Raw genomic sequence first — 18517 nt, forward strand, 5'->3', positions numbered from 1 at the left:
AAATAGGTGATTATAGGGTTATGTCCAATGATAATCAATAAGTGTCTCAATTTCAGTGACTTTAACATATGAAATCACATACTTATTTTTTGGAGTTGATAATTTTTCAATATGAATACAATCTTTATAGTAATGATCTAGAAATGCTAAAAGTAAAAATAGAAGGCTTTGGGCATGTGTGAATAATTCTAATTCAGAAATATCCTTGAAACTTTTATATTACAGTGTTATGTGATTTGATATATATATATATATAAACATAAGTATGTTTATAAATATATAAATATGTAGCACAGTGGGTAAAATCTATACCTAGCAAGGTAAATTTAGAATAGATTCTTGAAAATGCCCGGGAACATATCTAATACTTTCTTGTACTTAATTGCCTTTAGTAGATGTTGACCTATTTATTAAGAAGTAAGTCTTGTATTCCCAAGAAGGACTTTCAGGTGAACTTGAACTTCACTTCGGTTGGTTACTTTATTTACGTATTTAAATGCTTAGTAGCTATGGTTTATACTTTATACATTGCAGATCGGAAAAGAGCACGTGGGCCTGAAGGCTGTGACTGAAATCCTCCAGGATATTCAGTATAAGGTAAGTCATTCTCTAAAAGAAAATAAAAATACTGGTTATGTAAGAGCTTTCCATGTCTATTCTCAAGCTTGGAGATTCCCTAAAAGGACTCAGACAAGCTGTTAGTCTCCTGGTTGTGGTTTATTCCAGTGGAAGGATACAGATCAAAAGTCAGCACAGTGAAAAGGTGGATGGAGCGCAGTCCTGGAGAAACCAGGTACAAGCTCTCAGACGTCCCCTCCCAGTGGAGTTGCCTAGGGGCACACCTGATTCTCCCAGCAGTGATGTCACAGCACTTGTGAAGCGCTGCCAGCCAGGGAAGTTTACCTGAGCCTTGGTGTCCAGGGATTCTACTGGGGGTCGGTTACGCCTGGGCAGTGCCTGAAGGACTGACCTCAGCTATGCTGACTCCAGCCCTCCCACCCCCAACCTGAGCAAAACCAGGCTTCCACCATAAATTACTTTGTTGGGATAAACTTATCTGGTCCAACTGGTACAGCCTGCCCAAGGCCTCAGGCTCACAGAGCCACTCTTATCAGGCGGCTTATTCCAAGGACTCAGAGACCATCTCCCAGGAGGCAGCCAAGGGCCAGGCTTGAAGACAGGACTTTTTAGGGGGATTGTGTAGGATTTGAGCAACCCAGGCCTCCTCAGTACCCCTTTCTGCCCTCTGGATATAGGAAGGTAGTATAAATGAAAGAAATAAAAATTGTGGCAACCACACTTCGGAGTATTTATGTGAAAAGAAAAGCAACACAAGCTCACATAAGTCATAAAATGATACGTCCCAGGGAAGGTGACTTAGGTTGATTTGCCCCAGTGGCTCAGCAGGTAGAGAGTCCTCCTGCAATACAGGAGACACAGGAAACCCAGGTTCGATCCTGGTTCAGGAAAATCTGGAGAAGGATTTGGCGACCCACCCCAGTATTCTGGAGTCCATGGGGTTGCAAAGAGTTGAACCTGACTAAGCAACTGAGCATGTACATACTGTGCTGCCAAGAAGGTTAGGAACTGAGAGCAGAGTTTCAGGAGGAAAGTCATTTCTAAAGAATCCCTGGGTCAAGGCCCACATCTCTTCGCCAGGAGCAGGAAGGGCAGTGACGAAGAGCAGACAGACACTCGACGGACAATTTTAAGTTTCACACCAGGAATTATAGGGAAATTCCTAAGCTGTGGCCACAGCAAAAATAGTTACAGACTCAGAGCAGAAACGTCTTGTTGGAACCAAGCCCTGTCACTGCAGTGAGAAGACAGATTGACACACCCACAAACCTATGGGGTCTGGCATTCAGAAAAGACTTCAGGGCTTTCCCTGGTGGGTTCAATGATTAAGGATCCTTGCTTCCACTGCAAGGGGCATGGGTTTGATCCCTGGTCAGGGAAGTAAGATCCCACATGTGAAGTGTGGCCAAAAAGAAAAGACTTCAACCTTGATTTTTAGTGCATATAAATGTTTTTATTCTAAAATTTTGTGTTAACATGGGGTACATTATTTTCTTTTTTTCAGGGGAAGTCCAAAACAATACCCTGCTTTAATCCTAACACTTTATTACCAGGTAAGCGTTTATTTGGTTGCATAGGGTGAATTGTAACTGTGGCTATGACTGCATTGTTTTTCTCAGAATATACACAATTGTATCTTACGAGTTAGTAAGCTTTCTTTATAATTAATATTCTTTGTAGTTGTTACCAGTTTCATATTGTTCTAAACTTTTTGAGATAATAAACATTTTACCACTGAGCTTCCCTGGTGGCTCAGACAGTAAAGAATCCACCTGCAGTGCAGGAGATGAGGGTTTGACCCTTGAGTCAGAAAGAGCCCCTGGAGAAGGGAATGGCAACCCACTCCAGTATTCTTGCCTGGAGAATTCCGTGGACAGAGGAACCTGGTGGGGTACAGTCCATGAGGTCATAACGAGTTGGACACAATTGAGCGCAAACACACACAGACACATATCTAGTATAGTATATCAAGTGTTTATATATATAGTTTATATAACCATATTTAAATATGTGTAGGAATTCGTTGATACAAAATCACTATAAATAATAGAGGATACATCATGTTCTCTATTGATTGGTTTCTTCATATGATTAGTTTAAAAATATATATGTGAGGCTCCAGTTTAAAAATGGCATCCGTCTGAGACGTGTTATCTGGACAGTTTGTAATTTTGAAAATGATTGTTGGACTCTTCCAAATTATTTTTCATTAACCCACCTTTCCTTGACTGGTCCATGCGGTGGCACAGACCCCCTGCTGCGTGATTACTGGGTCTATGAAGGCTCTCTCACCATCCCGCCCTGCAGCGAAGGTGTGACCTGGATATTATTCCGATACCCTCTGACGATATCCCAGCTACAGGTGAGAGGAGGGCTTTAACCGTCCAGGACGAAGTTTTGCATTAAAGGGTAAATTTTCTCTCTGTAAAAGGGAAATATCTGTTTCATGTTCTTGCTCCTTTCCGCTCAATTAGATCAGTCACATCTCTTCAAATAAAGTTAAATGTCTAGAGCCAGTGAAAGCAGTTGAAAGGTCAAGGATGAACAAAACCCAGCTTCCGTTTACCATCTGTACTTTAAAAGTCAGTTTTTATAGAGTAAATAGAAGTCAGGGAAATACCCAAACTGTTCATTAGTCTAGTTACTGCTTCATGTGGGATTTCTCAGGTATTGGAGAGGAGAAAGTTCTTGGAGGTGAGGTGAGAACACCAGATATTTCTGTAAGTAACACTCGGGCTTTGTAATAGCTCTTTCTTGGCTTGTACAGGAAAATTCTGTATGGAGAGAGTGGGGGACCTAGAAAGAATGCCCTGTAAAGTTCTGGATTATTCTCTAGCCCACTTTTGGTTTGCTGTCTCCCACCTTGGGTGCAGCATAGGTGCTCTAGATGCTAATGCAGTGTGTGAAGCACCAAGGTGAACTGTCACTGGGATGTTACTGGTGGGGCAGGGTGCAAGGTCACTACAATGTGTTTAAATATTGATTTTGATGTTCTTAGTATCATAATATTTGATACTAACTGTAGCATTTGTTAACACTAAGAAGATAACGTTATTAATGATTAATCTCAAAAGACTTAGGCAATATGCTAAACAAATAAGCTGAGTTTCCTATAGAAATTCTTACAAACTTTTATTATACCCCTTATATTTTATAACAAGTTCAAGTTTACTCACTATTCAGAAAATCTTTCTTTTGTTTGTCCTTAAATCTTTAAAACACCTCTTTCAGCTTTGAACAGTTTCTTCTTATTTCTCTTTTTCTGAGGATTAATTTTAAAAGATACCCATTCAGCATCTTCATTGTTTCATTATTTTAGAAACTTTGATCACACCACCTTTGGTCTTTTCTGTTTTTAATATGACAAATCCCAATTTCTTTATCTATTCAGTCATTTTTTTTTTCTTATGAGAAGCTATTCCTGAGTGCCAACCAGACACAAAGGATTCAGAGATTAAAAAACAGTTTTTATTCTTAAAAAGTTCACTGTGGAGTTGGGGAGGCAGATGTTCATGCAAGCAACTATGTTGTGTCATAAGTAAGGAGCTCTGGAAACACATAGGACCAAAACCCAGTTCAGACTGGGAGGACCAGGGAACAACTCCTGAAAAATATTAGGAGTTAGTCTATTAAAGGAAAGGGAAGAAATTAGAAATTTGAGTTGAATGTTAAAAATAGAGGTTTGGACTAATGAGATATAGATGGAATTTAACAGCAAAGATGGTAGCTGCTGTAACAGATATACCCCAAAACTCCCCAAAACTGGAGACTTCCCTGGTGGTCCAGTGGTCGGGACTTCGCCTTCCAATGCAGGGGATGTGGGTTCTCTCCCTGGTTGGAGAGCTAAGATCCCACATGTTTCAGGGCCAAAAAAAAAAAAAAAAAAAAAACCACATAAAATGTAAGCAATATTGTAACAAATTCAATAAAGATTTTAAAAATGGTCCACATCACAAAAATCTTAAAAATTTTTCAGTGACTGATCACAGTAAGAATTTATTTCTTTTACACTCATAAAATCCAACAGATGTATTTTTGCTTCACAGTCAAGGCTTTTCTCTGTGTAGCCACTCAGGGAAAGGGGTTGCAAGGCACTTTGCCATCTTTAATACCTCTCTTCTCTTAGGTGCGGGCATATAGTGAGCAGGAGGGGAAAGTGTGTGGAGGATCTGAAGGGAGACTGCTTTCTAAAGACTAGACTTAAAAATGGAGAACAGCATTTATGCTTCCATTCTATTGGCTGGAACTCAGCACATGGCCACACCTGGTTGTAGGGGAAGGTGAGAAGTGAATTCTAGCTTCATGTCCAGGAAAAAGAAATGGATTTGATGATCTGTTCAGCTCAAGTTGAGAAAGAGACAAGATAGCCCAGCTGAATGCAAAACCTCAGTGCAGGTGGAGGAGACAGGGAGTCAAGGGCTTGCCCATGGGCCTTGGGGACAGCCAGGAGGGAGTGATGTCCTGGGATCCAGGACAGGAGAGAGGATTTCCAAGTTGTGGAGAAGGGAGGTGAACAGTGACAAATGCTACAGAGAATCTAAATGAGATGCGTGCAGCTCATCCAGGCAGAAAATACAGTAAGTCCCCTACATACAAAGCTTTAAGTTGTGAACTTTCAAGATGCGAACTGCCCCTGTACGCCAGCAGTTGTGTTATGCTACTGTACTTTTCAAAGTACTGTACTGTAAGGTTAAAAATGTTTTCCTTTTTGTGTTTGTGTATGTATTGTTTCCATGAAAAGTATTATACATCTATTACAGAGCAGTACTATATAGCCAGTTGTATTAGTTGGGTACCTAGGCTAACTTTGTAGGACTTACAAACAAACTGGACTTAGCACCATGCTCTTGGAACAGAACTCTTTCCTATGTAGGGAACTTACTGTAACTACGCCTTATAAACACATGCCCGGGGGGCCACTGCTCCGTTCTCACTCTTCACTCTTTTTTAAAGTTAATTTCATTTATTTATGTTATTATTTTTGTCTGTGATGGGTCTTTGTTGCTATACGTGGGCTTCCTCTAGTTGCGGTGCAAGGGCTTCTCATTGCAATGGCATCTTTCGTTGCAGAGCACAGGCTCTAGGGTGCACGGGTTTCAGTAGTTGCTGCATGTGGGCTCAGTAGTTCCGGCTCTTAGGCTCTAGAGTTGAGGCACTGTAGTTGTGGTTCATGGACTTAGTTGCCTCTCGGCATGTGGGATCTTCCCAGACCAGGGATAAAACCCATGTCCCCTGCATTGGCAGGCAGATTCTTATCCACAGCCAGGGAAGTCTTCACCCTTGACTCTTGTTTCTTGCCCCAGTGTGTTCACTGGTGGATCTTGGTGCTTCTCTGTTGCTGAGCTTTGGCTTATGTTCTCCAGGATCATTTCTCCACTGTCCCTTTCTTTATGCTGCTCTGGCTGCTCTAGGTCCACACCCCAGCCCATCCAGCCAGTTTGCCATTGAGAAAGCCATCATCTCTTTTCAGAGTTGCCATCATGCAAGAAAAGATTCATGAACAGGGACTGTCATTGCCAGTTAACTGAATCGTTAACTGAAGTGAGGTGTTTCTGTGGAGCATTGAGCTGAAAGGGACCCAGGATAAGAGTTTCAACTGCGCTAGTCACAGGGGAGGGGTCAGACCGGCAGAGGAAGCAGAAGCAGCTCAGGGTCTGCAGTCACATTTGTTCAGCAGTTTAGGGGCAATTTTCTAAAAATAGGTCAAATCTTTAATGGAAAAATAAAGTTTTCCTCTATAACCACAATAAATGTCTATTTGTTGAAAGTCAGCTTGAATGAACCTGGCTGAGCCATAGAAAATTTTCAATTCCACTTAGAATTCCACAAAGGATTCTCTCGCTAGCACAGTATTGGGGATGTTAACCAATAGTCTGTAATGTGATGATTTACTTCCACCTCATCCAGCAAATTATGCAACAACCCAGAGACAACTCATCATGCCTTTTGGTCTCGCAGGCTTCAAAGGGAACCTTGTTTTGTACCATTCCCTTGAGTGAGGCCAGTGACAAAGTCTAACCCTAACTCACCAAGTCGTGGTCCTCAATGATTGGGAAATAAGCTGTGTCTTCCTCAAAGGGAGCCAAAGCCAAAGGAATGTGTATTTGAAGGAATAATTTCAACTGCTCTTGGAAATGGATAACTTCCCAGTTAGCTTTTCAAGAAAAGAAGTTGTAGGTGCCGTTAGTGCAGAGCTCCATTGCAGCATCTGTTCAGGGAGCAGGAGTGCGGAAATGGACACACACACACACTCACATGTACACTAAATTGCAATGTAGAGTGATTTAGGGAAAATAGTTGTAATCTTAGGAGAAAATGAATCAGTCTGTCCTTGATTTGAATGTTTCACTGTTGCTGCTCATATAGTTCCAGAGAAAGCAGAGTCCAAAATAGAAAAAGGTCCAGAGACGGCAGTAAAAATGAGAGGAACTAAAGGGCAAAGGTGTGATTCTAGAATCAAAACCAAGAACTGAGGAGCCTCACCTTGTTGCACTTGAAGAGGAGCAGAGAAACATAGATACAGAGGCAGAGAGAGAGGACTGATATAGAAAATAACAAAAGGAATAGCAAATGGGAGGTAGATGGCTACTAAGTTGATTATATTGAGAAACAAAATTTTGCATTGAAGAAATAGTGTGTCCTCTTATAGGGGTAACATATGTAACTAAGTAGCTGGGTGTTATGGGCTTCCCTGGTGGCTCAATGTTGAAGAATCTACCTGCCAATGCAGGAGATCCGGGTTTCATCCTCTGCCTGCTAGTCCAGGAGGAGGAGTCGGTGCCTATAGTGTAGTACTGACAGCTGAGCCCATCGTGAACCATTTACATCTTCCTGAGCACTAGAATCCTGGTGTCTGAGACTGGGAGCCCCTGATTAGTTGGTTGACTTTCTCGGGTTGTTCTGGTTAGCAGACTCGATGCTATGGGAGGAAACCCACACAATTGGATGGATTTGGATAAGTGTAATTTAAAACATTTAAAAAAGTGATCTGTAACTATTGTCACTTTTCTGCCAATGCAGGAGACATGGGTTTGATCCCTGGGTTGGGAAGAGCCTCTGGAGAAAGAAATGGCAACCCATTCCAGTATTCTTACCTGGAGAATCCCATGGACAGAGGAGCCTGGTGGCCTATAGTCCATGAGGTTGCAAAGAGTTGGACATGACTTAGCGAGTAAACAACAATAGCAATTCGTGTATTATTATGAATTTCCTGCTGATAAAGGAAAATAAGATGAGACTTTTATGTGTTAGTTTAACATGATGTGTCTTTTAACATGATGACACATGAGATGTAAATCAAAAAAGTCTATTACAAAATGTGCATAGGACCCAGGAACTACTAAAAGTAATGTGTGCCAAACTTCCCATCTTAGAAATTAGCCTATTAACTGCCCTTATGAAGAAGGCAGTTTTAAAGCTGAACTTTGAGTGAATCATCAAGGTCAGACGTCAGTGAAGGTTGGAATGAACGTCTTAGACCGATGCACGGGCCACCCAGTTCAGGGAACAGTGGCTGCTCAGCTTTCTACCTTCACGGGTGAGGACGTGTCTCCCAAGTGTTAAATCTCTCTCCTCGCCATCTCTCTCTTTTAAATTGGCTGAACACAAATACCATGTTTAAGTAGAGGAGCATTAAAAATCGATGAACTCGTACTGGTTGATAATGATGGCCCCTGTATGGCCCTGACATTTGAATTTAGCTGAAGACTTTTATCTCGGAATATTATTCTGCTCCTTTCTCACTCTGTCTCGTTTTGGTGTGCAGTAACAGAGTGCGCACTCGAAACCATTTGAAGTGACTAAAGGGTTCTGAGGGGTGGTTACTTTAGAAAAATTGGCATTTCAGAGAGATGTGTTTTTTCCCCTATCTTTGTTGATGTTTGAAGTCTTCAAAGCATCACTCTGATCAGAGAAAAACATTTCTTGTGAAGCAGTTCTCTCCGAGAAGGCGGTGATTGGAGACTGGCCGGCTGTTGACTCAGATCTTCTCTTCTAGGAGTCGTTTTCACAGAAGGTGTTTCAGGCTGAGGCCTGGAGCTTGAAAGATTTAGCTTCAGTTCAGAATACGTAAATATAAAGTTAACTCAGCTTTGCAATAAGCTTCAGAGTCAATAAGAAATGGAGTATTTCTTGAAATACATTGAGACAGTCAAGCTTTGAGTCCACAGTGCTTGTTGGTGACCCCGTCCTGGGTTTATAGGTTCTGGTTGCAGCTGTTACATATGATCACACACAGCGGGAATGGGAGGAAAGAGAACCTTCTGTTTTCTCAGTCAGTTGGTTTATTATTTCTAGTCTCCTTTTTTTGCATACAAAATTGTAGCTAAATAATCATCTCCAAATGCTGAAGGTTGGACTTCAGAAGTCATGTGGTTATTTATGAACATTCTCTGTGTGCTTGGAACTAGGCTGAGTGTTTCCATGAATGATCTTATTTACCTCATATCAACCCTGAAATACTGTTATCATCATCATCTCTGTTATTCACAGGTGGAAATTGAACTTAAAAAGGCAGAGCGGTTGGGTTGTTTGGGTCTTGGGTAGCAGAGACTGGACAAGAACCAGCCTTTGGATGCAGTCTGTGTCCTTGACCTTCATCTTCCTTTTGAAAAATCATAGGCTCCTCTGACTAAGAAGGTTCCCTTTCACTCCACTCTTAGGGAAAGCTAAGAAAAATGTACCTCACAAATAATTATAAGGAATTCTCATGAAGGCTTGGCTCTAGACATTTTTCAGGTACAACAAGCAATATGAGTGCTGCCATATTCCCTCCTGTAAACCCCTGAGAAGGTCTAGTGAGAAACCATTATATAGATTAAACAGCTTATGGCTTATATGACTGGCACTTCTATATAAAAACAGCATGTAGATGTTATTTTAAAAAACAGGAAAATTCTAATAGGATCAGGGTTAACCCATTTAGGGAAATCAAACAGTATTTGAAGACATAGGAAGATAGAACTTGAGAAGTCAAATTCCTTTCCTTTTTATTATTCTATTTATTTATTCATGGCTGTGCTGGGTCTTTGCTGTGCAGGCTTTTCTCGAGTTGCAGCAAGCAGGGGCTCCTCTTCTTTGTGGTGCAAGGGCTTCTCATTGTGGTGGCTTCTCTTGCTGCATAGCACAGGCTCTCGGGTGCGCTGGCTTCAGTGGTTGCGGTTTCTGAGCTCTAGCACACAGGCTTGGTAGTTGTGGCACACGGGATTAGTTGTTCTGTGGCATGTGGGATCTTCCTGGACCAGGGATAGAACCCATGTCTCCCGCATTGGCAGGCAGAGAAGCCCAAGAAGTCAAATCTCTAACTTGGATTCTGATCTAGCAAGCCATTTAGTTTTTCCCAGCTCTGATTTCCAATTCATATGTGAGTGGATTGAATTAGAATCTTATGAGATTCGACTCTTCTGGAGTCAGGGAACCTCTTCTTAGGAGAATGCACTGGTGAAATTTTACAGGAGTTCCATGGGTCTTCTAAAGTCTGGGGATTTCTAGATTTTTATTAGAACCCTGAATTAGTTAATATCTTGTGGATTTTCCCCCTCATGATTGGGTTAAGTCTGTGGCAGTGCTTTGTGAACCTTTGTGGGTAGAAGCCTCTGATTCACAGATGGTGAAGTTTTGGTCGATTGATGCTGTTCAGGTCACATTTGCTCAATGTCCTGGGATATATGCTGGCTATAGGGTCTACTGATGGCCAGAATTTCTGAAGAGGCGGCTGTGGGACTGGGAAGGGGGCATGTGGCCTTGGAATTGTCAGACCCAGATTATCTGGAATCTTCCTTAACCTGTCTGACCTCAGTTTTTCCTTTTGTGTAAAGAATGAAGAATGTCTCATGTGATTTTATGTGGCATTTAAAGAAAATAACAGATGATTTGACAAAGGTAAATCAACTGCTAGATGGCAGTGAGCTTGGTGAAAGCTCATCATGTGTTTGCTTGTTGCTCAAACACTTCCAGTGGGTTGTGTCTGACAGACTATGAGTTCTCAGGAGGTACAACCTGGCCAGTTAGGGAGACTGCAGTGCAGCTGATGGGAATGGTCCCTTGGGACTGTGGCAACCAATAGTGTATAACTGGAAATCACAGGATCTGGGGAGGCTGCCTGAGAAGGGAGATAAACTTGAAAATCACTGTTGCCACAGGAAGAAGATGGGCTTAAATTTTTGAAAAATCAGAGGCATGTTTTGCTCTTGGGAGGACTCAACAAGCAGCAAAGGGAGTTTTTTGATGAAAAAGCCTCCATCTAATATATTTAACATATAATCAGTGTTAGCATACAGTAACACCACGATTCATTATAGAGATATACTCGGGAAGCATTTCAGAAGATTTCTTCGTTTGTTCACTTTTTCTTATTATGTTACGACAGACATAGAAGTTTGTTTTTGTTTTTTTAAGTATTACAGATTATCTCCTTTTTATTTTTATCTTTTTAATTTTTGGCCGCAACAAGCAGCAGGTGGGGATCTTAGTTCCCCTACCATAGACAGAACCAGTGACCTCTGCATTGGAAGCATCAAATTTTAACCACTGGACCGCTAGAGATGTCCCCATAAGAGCTATTTGAGAGGGGTGTATATCATTTTTGCATGAACAGATCCAGCAGGTTTTGATGGTTGTTTGGGTTTATCTGGAAGTCTTCGTATCTCTACTTCTGTTGTCTTCTTTCCTCTTGTAGAGGTTGTGTCTAATGTCTTAGCTCTGGAAGAATGAACACAGTTTTTCTCTTTTTTGAAGTTTAATTTTCTCTTTTTAAATGCCTGTAATTTAAGCATATTTTAAGTCATTGATGAGATTCCCATCTTGCTGGTGGCTGGTAGACAATTAATCTGTTTTGTTCTGCTTTTATTTTCAGATTGAAGAATTTCGAAGGCTGAGGACACACGTGAAGGGGGCAGAGCTCGTGGAGGGCTGTGATGGGATTTTGGGAGACAATTTTAGACCCACTCAGCCGCTCAGTGACAGAATCATTAGAGCTGCGTTTCAGTAGCCAGAGAAAACAGGAGCTGATGTGTCTTCATCTGGGTACGTGCGGATTAAGTGAGGAAAACAGGCACACAGTTGAGCCTGCACGTGAAAGCAGCTCTCATGATGAACCTGTTAATATCACAGTGTGAATGCACTTCATTGAAATTTAGGACACATTCTCAGGCCCTATTCATTACAAGTCAGGTGGTTTATAAAAATTTCATGCGCTATTAGGGAAAAATCTACATTCCTTATGTTTTCGCAGCAGTGCAGCCTTTCATTCTATTGATAAGTTTTGCTTTAATGTCAGCTTTCATAAGGGGAGGCGCCTGAGGCAGGATAATGGTGACACGCAAGTACTTCTTTGGTACTTTGCTGTGTTGTCGTAGCTTGAAACTGCAGCTGTATCTCCTGGTGAATGGGGAGCATGAAGAAAGGGACTGGGAGTTGTTGAGCCTCAAAGCTGGCCATTTGTTCAGTGCAGGTTTGGTCATCTTGCTTATTGGGATAGGTAGTGAGGGTAGATCGGGCCAGAGTGATAATACTTACCCTATGGAAGTGATTTTATTCAAGAAGCACTTGTTGATTATATAAATGCAGTATTTTTTTTACTGATGGAAACATAATCTATACATTTTAATATATTGGATTCAATGTATGTGTTACTTACCCTTAAGGAGCTAACAAAATAAATATCACAAACAAGGAAAATATAAAATATATATAAATGCCTGTATACTGGGTTACTTCTTCACCTTGTAGATTGCCCAAGGTCACATACCTTGGTCAGTGTGTTGCTATGAAACCGCTGCTTCCCATGAGAGGAAAGTATCTCTTGGAACAGTTTCCTAGGAGTCAGGACAGAGCTCTGACTGTTTAGTGGTCCATTGGGAGTATGTCCTCTCAACCTGTGTCAGCGGTCCAGTGGATGGGGGAGTCACAGAGGAACTGAAATCTCTGGCCTCCAGGAGCTCACAGTCTAGGACTTCCTTGGTGGTCCAGTGGTTAAGACTTACCTTCCTGGAAGAGTGTGTGGATTTGCTCCCGGTCAGGGAGCTAAAACCCCACATTCCTCATGGCCAAAATAACAAAGTGTAAAACAGAGGCAATATTGTAACAAATTCAATAAAGACTTCAAAAATTGTCCATATCAAAAAATATTTTAAAAAAACAAAGCTTAAGCCTGAGATGGTGAGCAGGACAATGTAAAAACATTTCAAAAGTACAGTTACAAACTGTAATAAATTCCATGAATGAGAAGAACAAAAAAGTGGAGTGGAGCAGATTTTGCCTAGAGGGAATATCTTTGCAAAGACCCTCAAGGGTCCCCTCCCTGTGGAGATGGTAATACTTTGATGCGCTGAGATACCTGAAAGAAGCCCTCTGAGTCTGGGGTGTGGAGATGAAAGGGAGAGTCAGGTGGGGCCCTGTCTTCAAGGGCCTTGTCAGCCGAGTTAGACATCTTTATTTCATTGTCAATGGGTTGACATCTAAGGGTTCTCAGGGGAGTGGCCTGACCCCTGTATGTTCTCAGGAGAGCACAGTGGCTGGAGAATGAATGGACTGGCTTACTGTGGGCCAGGCTGGGGGAGTAGAAAGGTATTTTAGAAGTCCATTGGGTAACCAAGGTGCAAGGCATGGAGGCTTGGGTATCAGACTAGGAACAGGGTGGACGGAGAGAGGTTTACGTTTGTGAAAGAGACCTTGAAAGTGATATCTAGGGGTAAGTTGGATGTGAGTGAGAGGAGATGGAATTATCAATGATAACAGCTGGGGTTTGGGGCTTTAGAAACTGTGTAGGCAGAATGACAATAGGGAAGCTGGAGGAGGTTCTGTCTGAGATGGAGAGAGAGAACAGAGAGTGGCTTGTCAATCACAACAGTGGGTGGACCTGTCATGAAGGAAGCTGGAATTTCAAGACTGGAGATCAGAAAAGAGGTCTGAACAGAATGTGGGAGTTGTGGGTGTAGATTATGTGTGTCTGCATGTGTGTGTACATATAATGTTCTAATAATACATGGGGATGACCTCACGTGTTCATAAAACCTTATGTGTTGCTTTATGACAAGCTAACCAAAGCACTGGGAAGTTAGGTCATTTGCCCAAAGTTATTGAGCAGTGGAAGTGGAAGTTGGACTCAGGCAGCCTGACTGACAGATCCCTCTGTCTTACGCACTAAGGGTCAGAGGTCAGGGAGCATCTCCACACTTAGGCCCTCAGGATAGCAGGAGGATGAGGGATATAGGTTGCAGTGGGCAGAAGTGGAGTTTGAAGGGAGGAGGTAGAGATACCTTGTGATGACCGCAGCTTCCCACTAGCTATCTATTTTACTCATGGTAGTGTATATATGGGGCTTCCCTGGTCACTCAGCAGTAAAGACGCTGCCTGTAGCAGGAGACCCGGGTTCGATCCCTGGGTCGGGAAGATCCCCCTGGAGCAGGACGCTCCTCCAGTATTCTCATACATACAGTATTCAGTATGGAGTGGAGTATACCCGTTCCAGTATTCTTTCCTGGAGAATGCCGTGGACAGAGAAGCCTTGTGGGCTACAGTCCATGGGGTCACACAGTCGGACACAACTGAAGTGACTAAGCAGCAGCAGCAGCGGTGTTTATATGTCAGTGCTCCTCTCTCAATTCATCCCACCCCCTCCTTCCCTTGCTGTGTCCGCACATTCATTCTCTAAGTCTGCATCTCTATTCCTGACCTGCAAATAGATTCATCTGTACCATTTTTCTAGATTCCACATATATGCATTAATATATTTGTTTTTCTCCTTCTGACTTCACTCTGTATGATCATCTCTTGGTCTGTCTATATCTCTACAGATGACCCAGTTTTGTTCCAAATGAAGGCTTTTTTTTTTTTAAAACAAAAGAAGTACTGGAACTTTCTTTCTGGGGCAGTGGGGAGTGAGCCAGTAGGTGGGCAGGGCTGAAGATGCTGTTTCTCGAGGGGCTAATCCTAGCAGTGAAATCTCTGAAAAGTTGCCAGGGGGTGGAATTCTAAGCACAAGTGGAGGCTGACTTTTGTTATGGGAATGGACTCTTTCCATGCGGTCAGAGGAAGGAAGGAGATGGTGGTTTTTAGACAGCGTTTCATGACTTGCTTTACTGTTTAAGGGGGATTGGGGAAGAGCTGGGGGTGGGGGAGGGAAGCTGGAAGAAGTTGGGAGCAGAGGGTGCAGGCAGGACTCATCGGAGGGCAGGCAGAGAGGCACAGTGAGGCTGGTGAACATGAGTTTATGAATTTATCCAGTGTAGGTTTGGTATACTCTTCTGTGAATATCAGTAACTGTAAATGACACTTTTTATTGGCTTGAGTTTTTGATCCATATCTTGCCCTCCATGCAAATTGCCTCTCTAAATATCTAAATAACCATCCCTATGTTATGTCTGTCTTACACACACACATACACCCTTAAATGTTTATGAGGAAATTGCATATATTTCAGATACATATGTTTCGTATTCATTGTATGATAGGAAGACAATGGGTAATTCTCAAAGTCTTCAGTTAATTACAGTATAGATATTTTAAGAGAGAAGATGGATTGCTATACTTGTCTTGGTGGCTGAGATTCCTGAAAGGGGGTCATTTTTCCTCAGATTCCTAAGAATGGTGCAGAAATTCTCTCAAAGATGAATTCACTTCTGACTGTATCCTTTCATGAATACATTTTTGATCCTTTTATCTTGAAATGTGTAATACAAATCTAGTCATACTTCTACATAAAAATTATATTGGGAAATCAGACTTATGGATGTGGGCTTTTTATTTGATATTTAATAATGCCCTAAGGCAGGTAATTCAAATTTTTATTAAAGTGAAATGATTTGACAGTCAGACTTTGAATTTAATGCATGAATGTTTCATTTAAGCTCTTGGAACTGAGAAGGAAAAAAACTTTTTTTCTGATAGCTTTCTAAAAAATTGTTCAAAATAATTCAGATTTATTTTAGCTGTGCTTCACTAAAATAACTTTCGTTTTCCCATTTAAAATGACATTCATTTTTACATGACATGTCTAGACATCTGGAGGGTTTTGATAACCGAGACTTATTATTCCCATGAATTACCTGGGACTTTTTATATTACCATTTAGGAAGTATGAACTGTGGTTTTGTACTTGTTTGAAGAGTTCACATATAACTCACCCAGATACAAGGCTAGTTCAGATTTCTGGGAGCCAGTTTAGCCGTGGAACTTTGTGAGTGTAGGAGAACCAAACCTTAATGACAACAAACCAAAAAGAAGACCAAGCTTTCTGGCCAGTTTCTTTGCTGCGCTTGGCATCATAATGTGACTTCAAAGAACCAGGAAGGGTCTCTGCCCAAATGGAGGGTAAATTTGACACAGGGATCTTTCAGAAATGCTTACTTTTTCCTTCTTCCTTTCTTTTGTTTCCTGATCTGTTGGGAGCACATTTATCATTTCCCCTTTCAAGGGAGGGAAGGGAGATTATCTAGAATTTTTTGACATTGGTTTTTACAGAAGATGATTATGATTAGCTATAGTTACTGCAAACGTGTGCACTTTAACAATATTTGAGTCACAGGAGATTCAGGCAAATATATGAACAGTCAGAATAGCTTTCTAAAAATTGGCTCATATTTAATGAAACAAACAGGCAAGTAATTATTTCTTTGGGAGGTTAGTATTATAGTATTTGATGCTACCTGTGACATTTATTACATCTAAGAAGACGATGTTATAAATTGCGAAAGTAAACATGGGGAAGAGTTCAGGACAGTCTGAATGTGACTTCAGACTCTTATCAGAATAGTGATACTAACCTTCGAATGAAATAATTACTTGTCTGTTTATTTCATTAAATATTAGCCAATTATTAGAAAGCTATTCTGTTTAAAAATTTGCCTGTTTCCCCTGTGACTCAGTTTAATTGTTAAGCAGCACACATGTTTACAGTAACTATAGTTACTTATAATTATTTTCTGTAAAAACCAATGCTGCAGAACTCTAAATAAGGGGAAACTATAAGTGTGTTCCAGATAGATTAGGAAAAAAAAAAAAAAACAGAAAAAAGGAAGAAAAGAAAAGATAAGTAAGTATCTCTGAATGATTCTTGTGTCAAACTTCATATTTGGGCAGAGACCCTTTCTGGGTCTTTGAAGTCACATTCAGACTGTACTGAATTCTTCCCCACGTATACTTTTGCAGTTAATAACGTTGTCTTCTTAAGTTTAATAAATGCTATAGCTAGCATCAATTTCGTATCAGTTTTCTTTTATAACCTGACAAAGTTGGAGGTCAGAAAAGGCCAAGCCATTATGGAAAAGGAGGGGCTGTGTGGGGAAGGGATAATGTCAACTCTGAATAACCAAGTAGGCAAAAGCTATTATCCTTCCAGGATAAATGGAAAGCTCAGAGCCATATTTTTAGTCAATAGAATTTGGACTTGACTCACTCTAATAATTTAATATGATATACAGCATTAGGGTGAGAAATGAGAGCTCAATGGATATAGCTGTTTTCTGTTTACTGTATCATATAGAATTGTCCAAAAATGAATTGATTTCCTATAGGACTTCAAAATGATTTCAAGAAAAGTCCAAAATACCAAGGGTGCTCAACCCATCTATTATGTGTTGATTGTATGATATAAAAGTTGTTATTAACCCAAGAATGAAAAATGTCAAAGCTGTATAGACATTTCTTCAAGATGACCAAAGAAGGAAAATAATCCTTACTTCCATATCTGTCTCTTTTTTTGTGTGTATTGAAATGTTAATAATTTATTGAGGGTAAAATTGCTGAATGATTTATCCCTCCCCCCTTCACTTAAATTTAAACAAAATTGTATTTGGGAGGAAGAAAAGAAAATATTTTGCAGTCATGGGTCAGCTTTTATGTTGAATGTTAATATGTTGTGATACCTTAAGTATAGTAGATTTCATTATTTTAAACTTCATATATTTTCCATAAGAAAGACACCGAGACCAGGTTTATCTCACCTAAACACGTTGTATTGTGTCTCTTTCCTCATGGATACTCGTTATTGGTATTTCCTCAAATCAATTTTTAAATTTTATTTTTCCAGTTTGGGGCTTATTAAGAAAAAGAAGCATTCATTTCATCATTTCATTTTCCACTTCATTTATTGTCAGTTCTTTCTAGTTCTTCTTTTCCATGATGAAGTTCATAGAGACTTTGCTGTTGTTCAGCCGCTCAGTCATGTCTGACTCTTTACAACCCCATGGACTGCAGCATGCCAGGCTTCCCTGTCCTTCACCGTCTCCCTGAGCTTGCTCAAATTCATGTCCATTGAATTGGTGATGCCGTTCAACCATCTCGTCCCCTATCGACCCCTCTGTCATTGAGACGTAAGAAAGCATATTTGTCATAGATCCAGGGAACTATGAAAACCCAGCACATAAAGGGACCTTCCTGGAGGGCACTTGCTGTTGGAGTCCTCATGGTTCAGCCTAGGGGGTCTCCTCTTTTTGTAGGTGAATCACCTACACCCACAGCCTCTGTTACCACCAAATGCAAATAACCCTCATTTGTATGCCCGCACCAGGTCTCTCTGTTAAGCTCTGGAATTGGATGCCCAACTGTTTGCATGACTTTTCTTCTGCATGTGCCAAAGACCTCAGATTCAGTATATAAAAGATTGAATTTATAATCTTCCTTTTTTTTAAAAAAAAATTCTTTTGTTGCTGTTCAAATTCACTTGAGAGTTGGACTATAAAGAAAGTTAAGTGCACAAGAATTGATGCTTTTGAACTGTGATGTTGGAGAAGACTCTTGAGAGTCCCTTGGACTGCAAGGAGATCCAACCAGTCCATCCTAAAGGAAATCAGTGCTGAATACTCATTGGAAGGACTGATGCTCAAGCTGAAACTCCAAAACTTTGGCCACCTGATGTGAAGAGACGACTCATTTGAAAAGACCCTGATGCTGGGAAAGATTGAGGGCAGGAGGAGAAGGGGACGACAGAGGATGAGATGGT

At 41.0% G+C, this 18517-nt stretch overlaps 1 protein-coding gene across 9 annotated transcripts in view; it reads left to right on the top strand.

Annotated features, from left to right (window-relative positions):
• The window catches only part of CA8 (carbonic anhydrase 8 (inactive)), an 85381-nt gene that overhangs the window by 56197 nt on the left and 10667 nt on the right, over nucleotides 1-18517 (top strand). For all 9 annotated transcript variants that reach the window (XR_014057795.1, XR_014057796.1, XM_081504342.1 and 6 more), the window contains 4 exons: nucleotides 535-597; nucleotides 2084-2132; nucleotides 2829-2941; nucleotides 11432-11601. Coding sequence is in view for 7 of the 9 variants with exons in the window: in XM_081504342.1 (XP_081360468.1) it covers nucleotides 535-597; nucleotides 2084-2132; nucleotides 2829-2941; nucleotides 11432-11566 (360 nt within the window). In the remaining 2 variants the exon portion in view is untranslated. The remainder of the gene's footprint in view (nucleotides 1-534; nucleotides 598-2083; nucleotides 2133-2828; nucleotides 2942-11431; nucleotides 11602-18517) is intronic.

This window comes from Giraffa tippelskirchi, chromosome 6 (assembly GCF_054371585.1).
Source record: "Giraffa tippelskirchi isolate mGirTip1 chromosome 6, T2T-mGirTip1v1.2.pri, whole genome shotgun sequence".
NCBI lineage: Eukaryota > Metazoa > Chordata > Mammalia > Artiodactyla > Giraffidae > Giraffa > Giraffa tippelskirchi.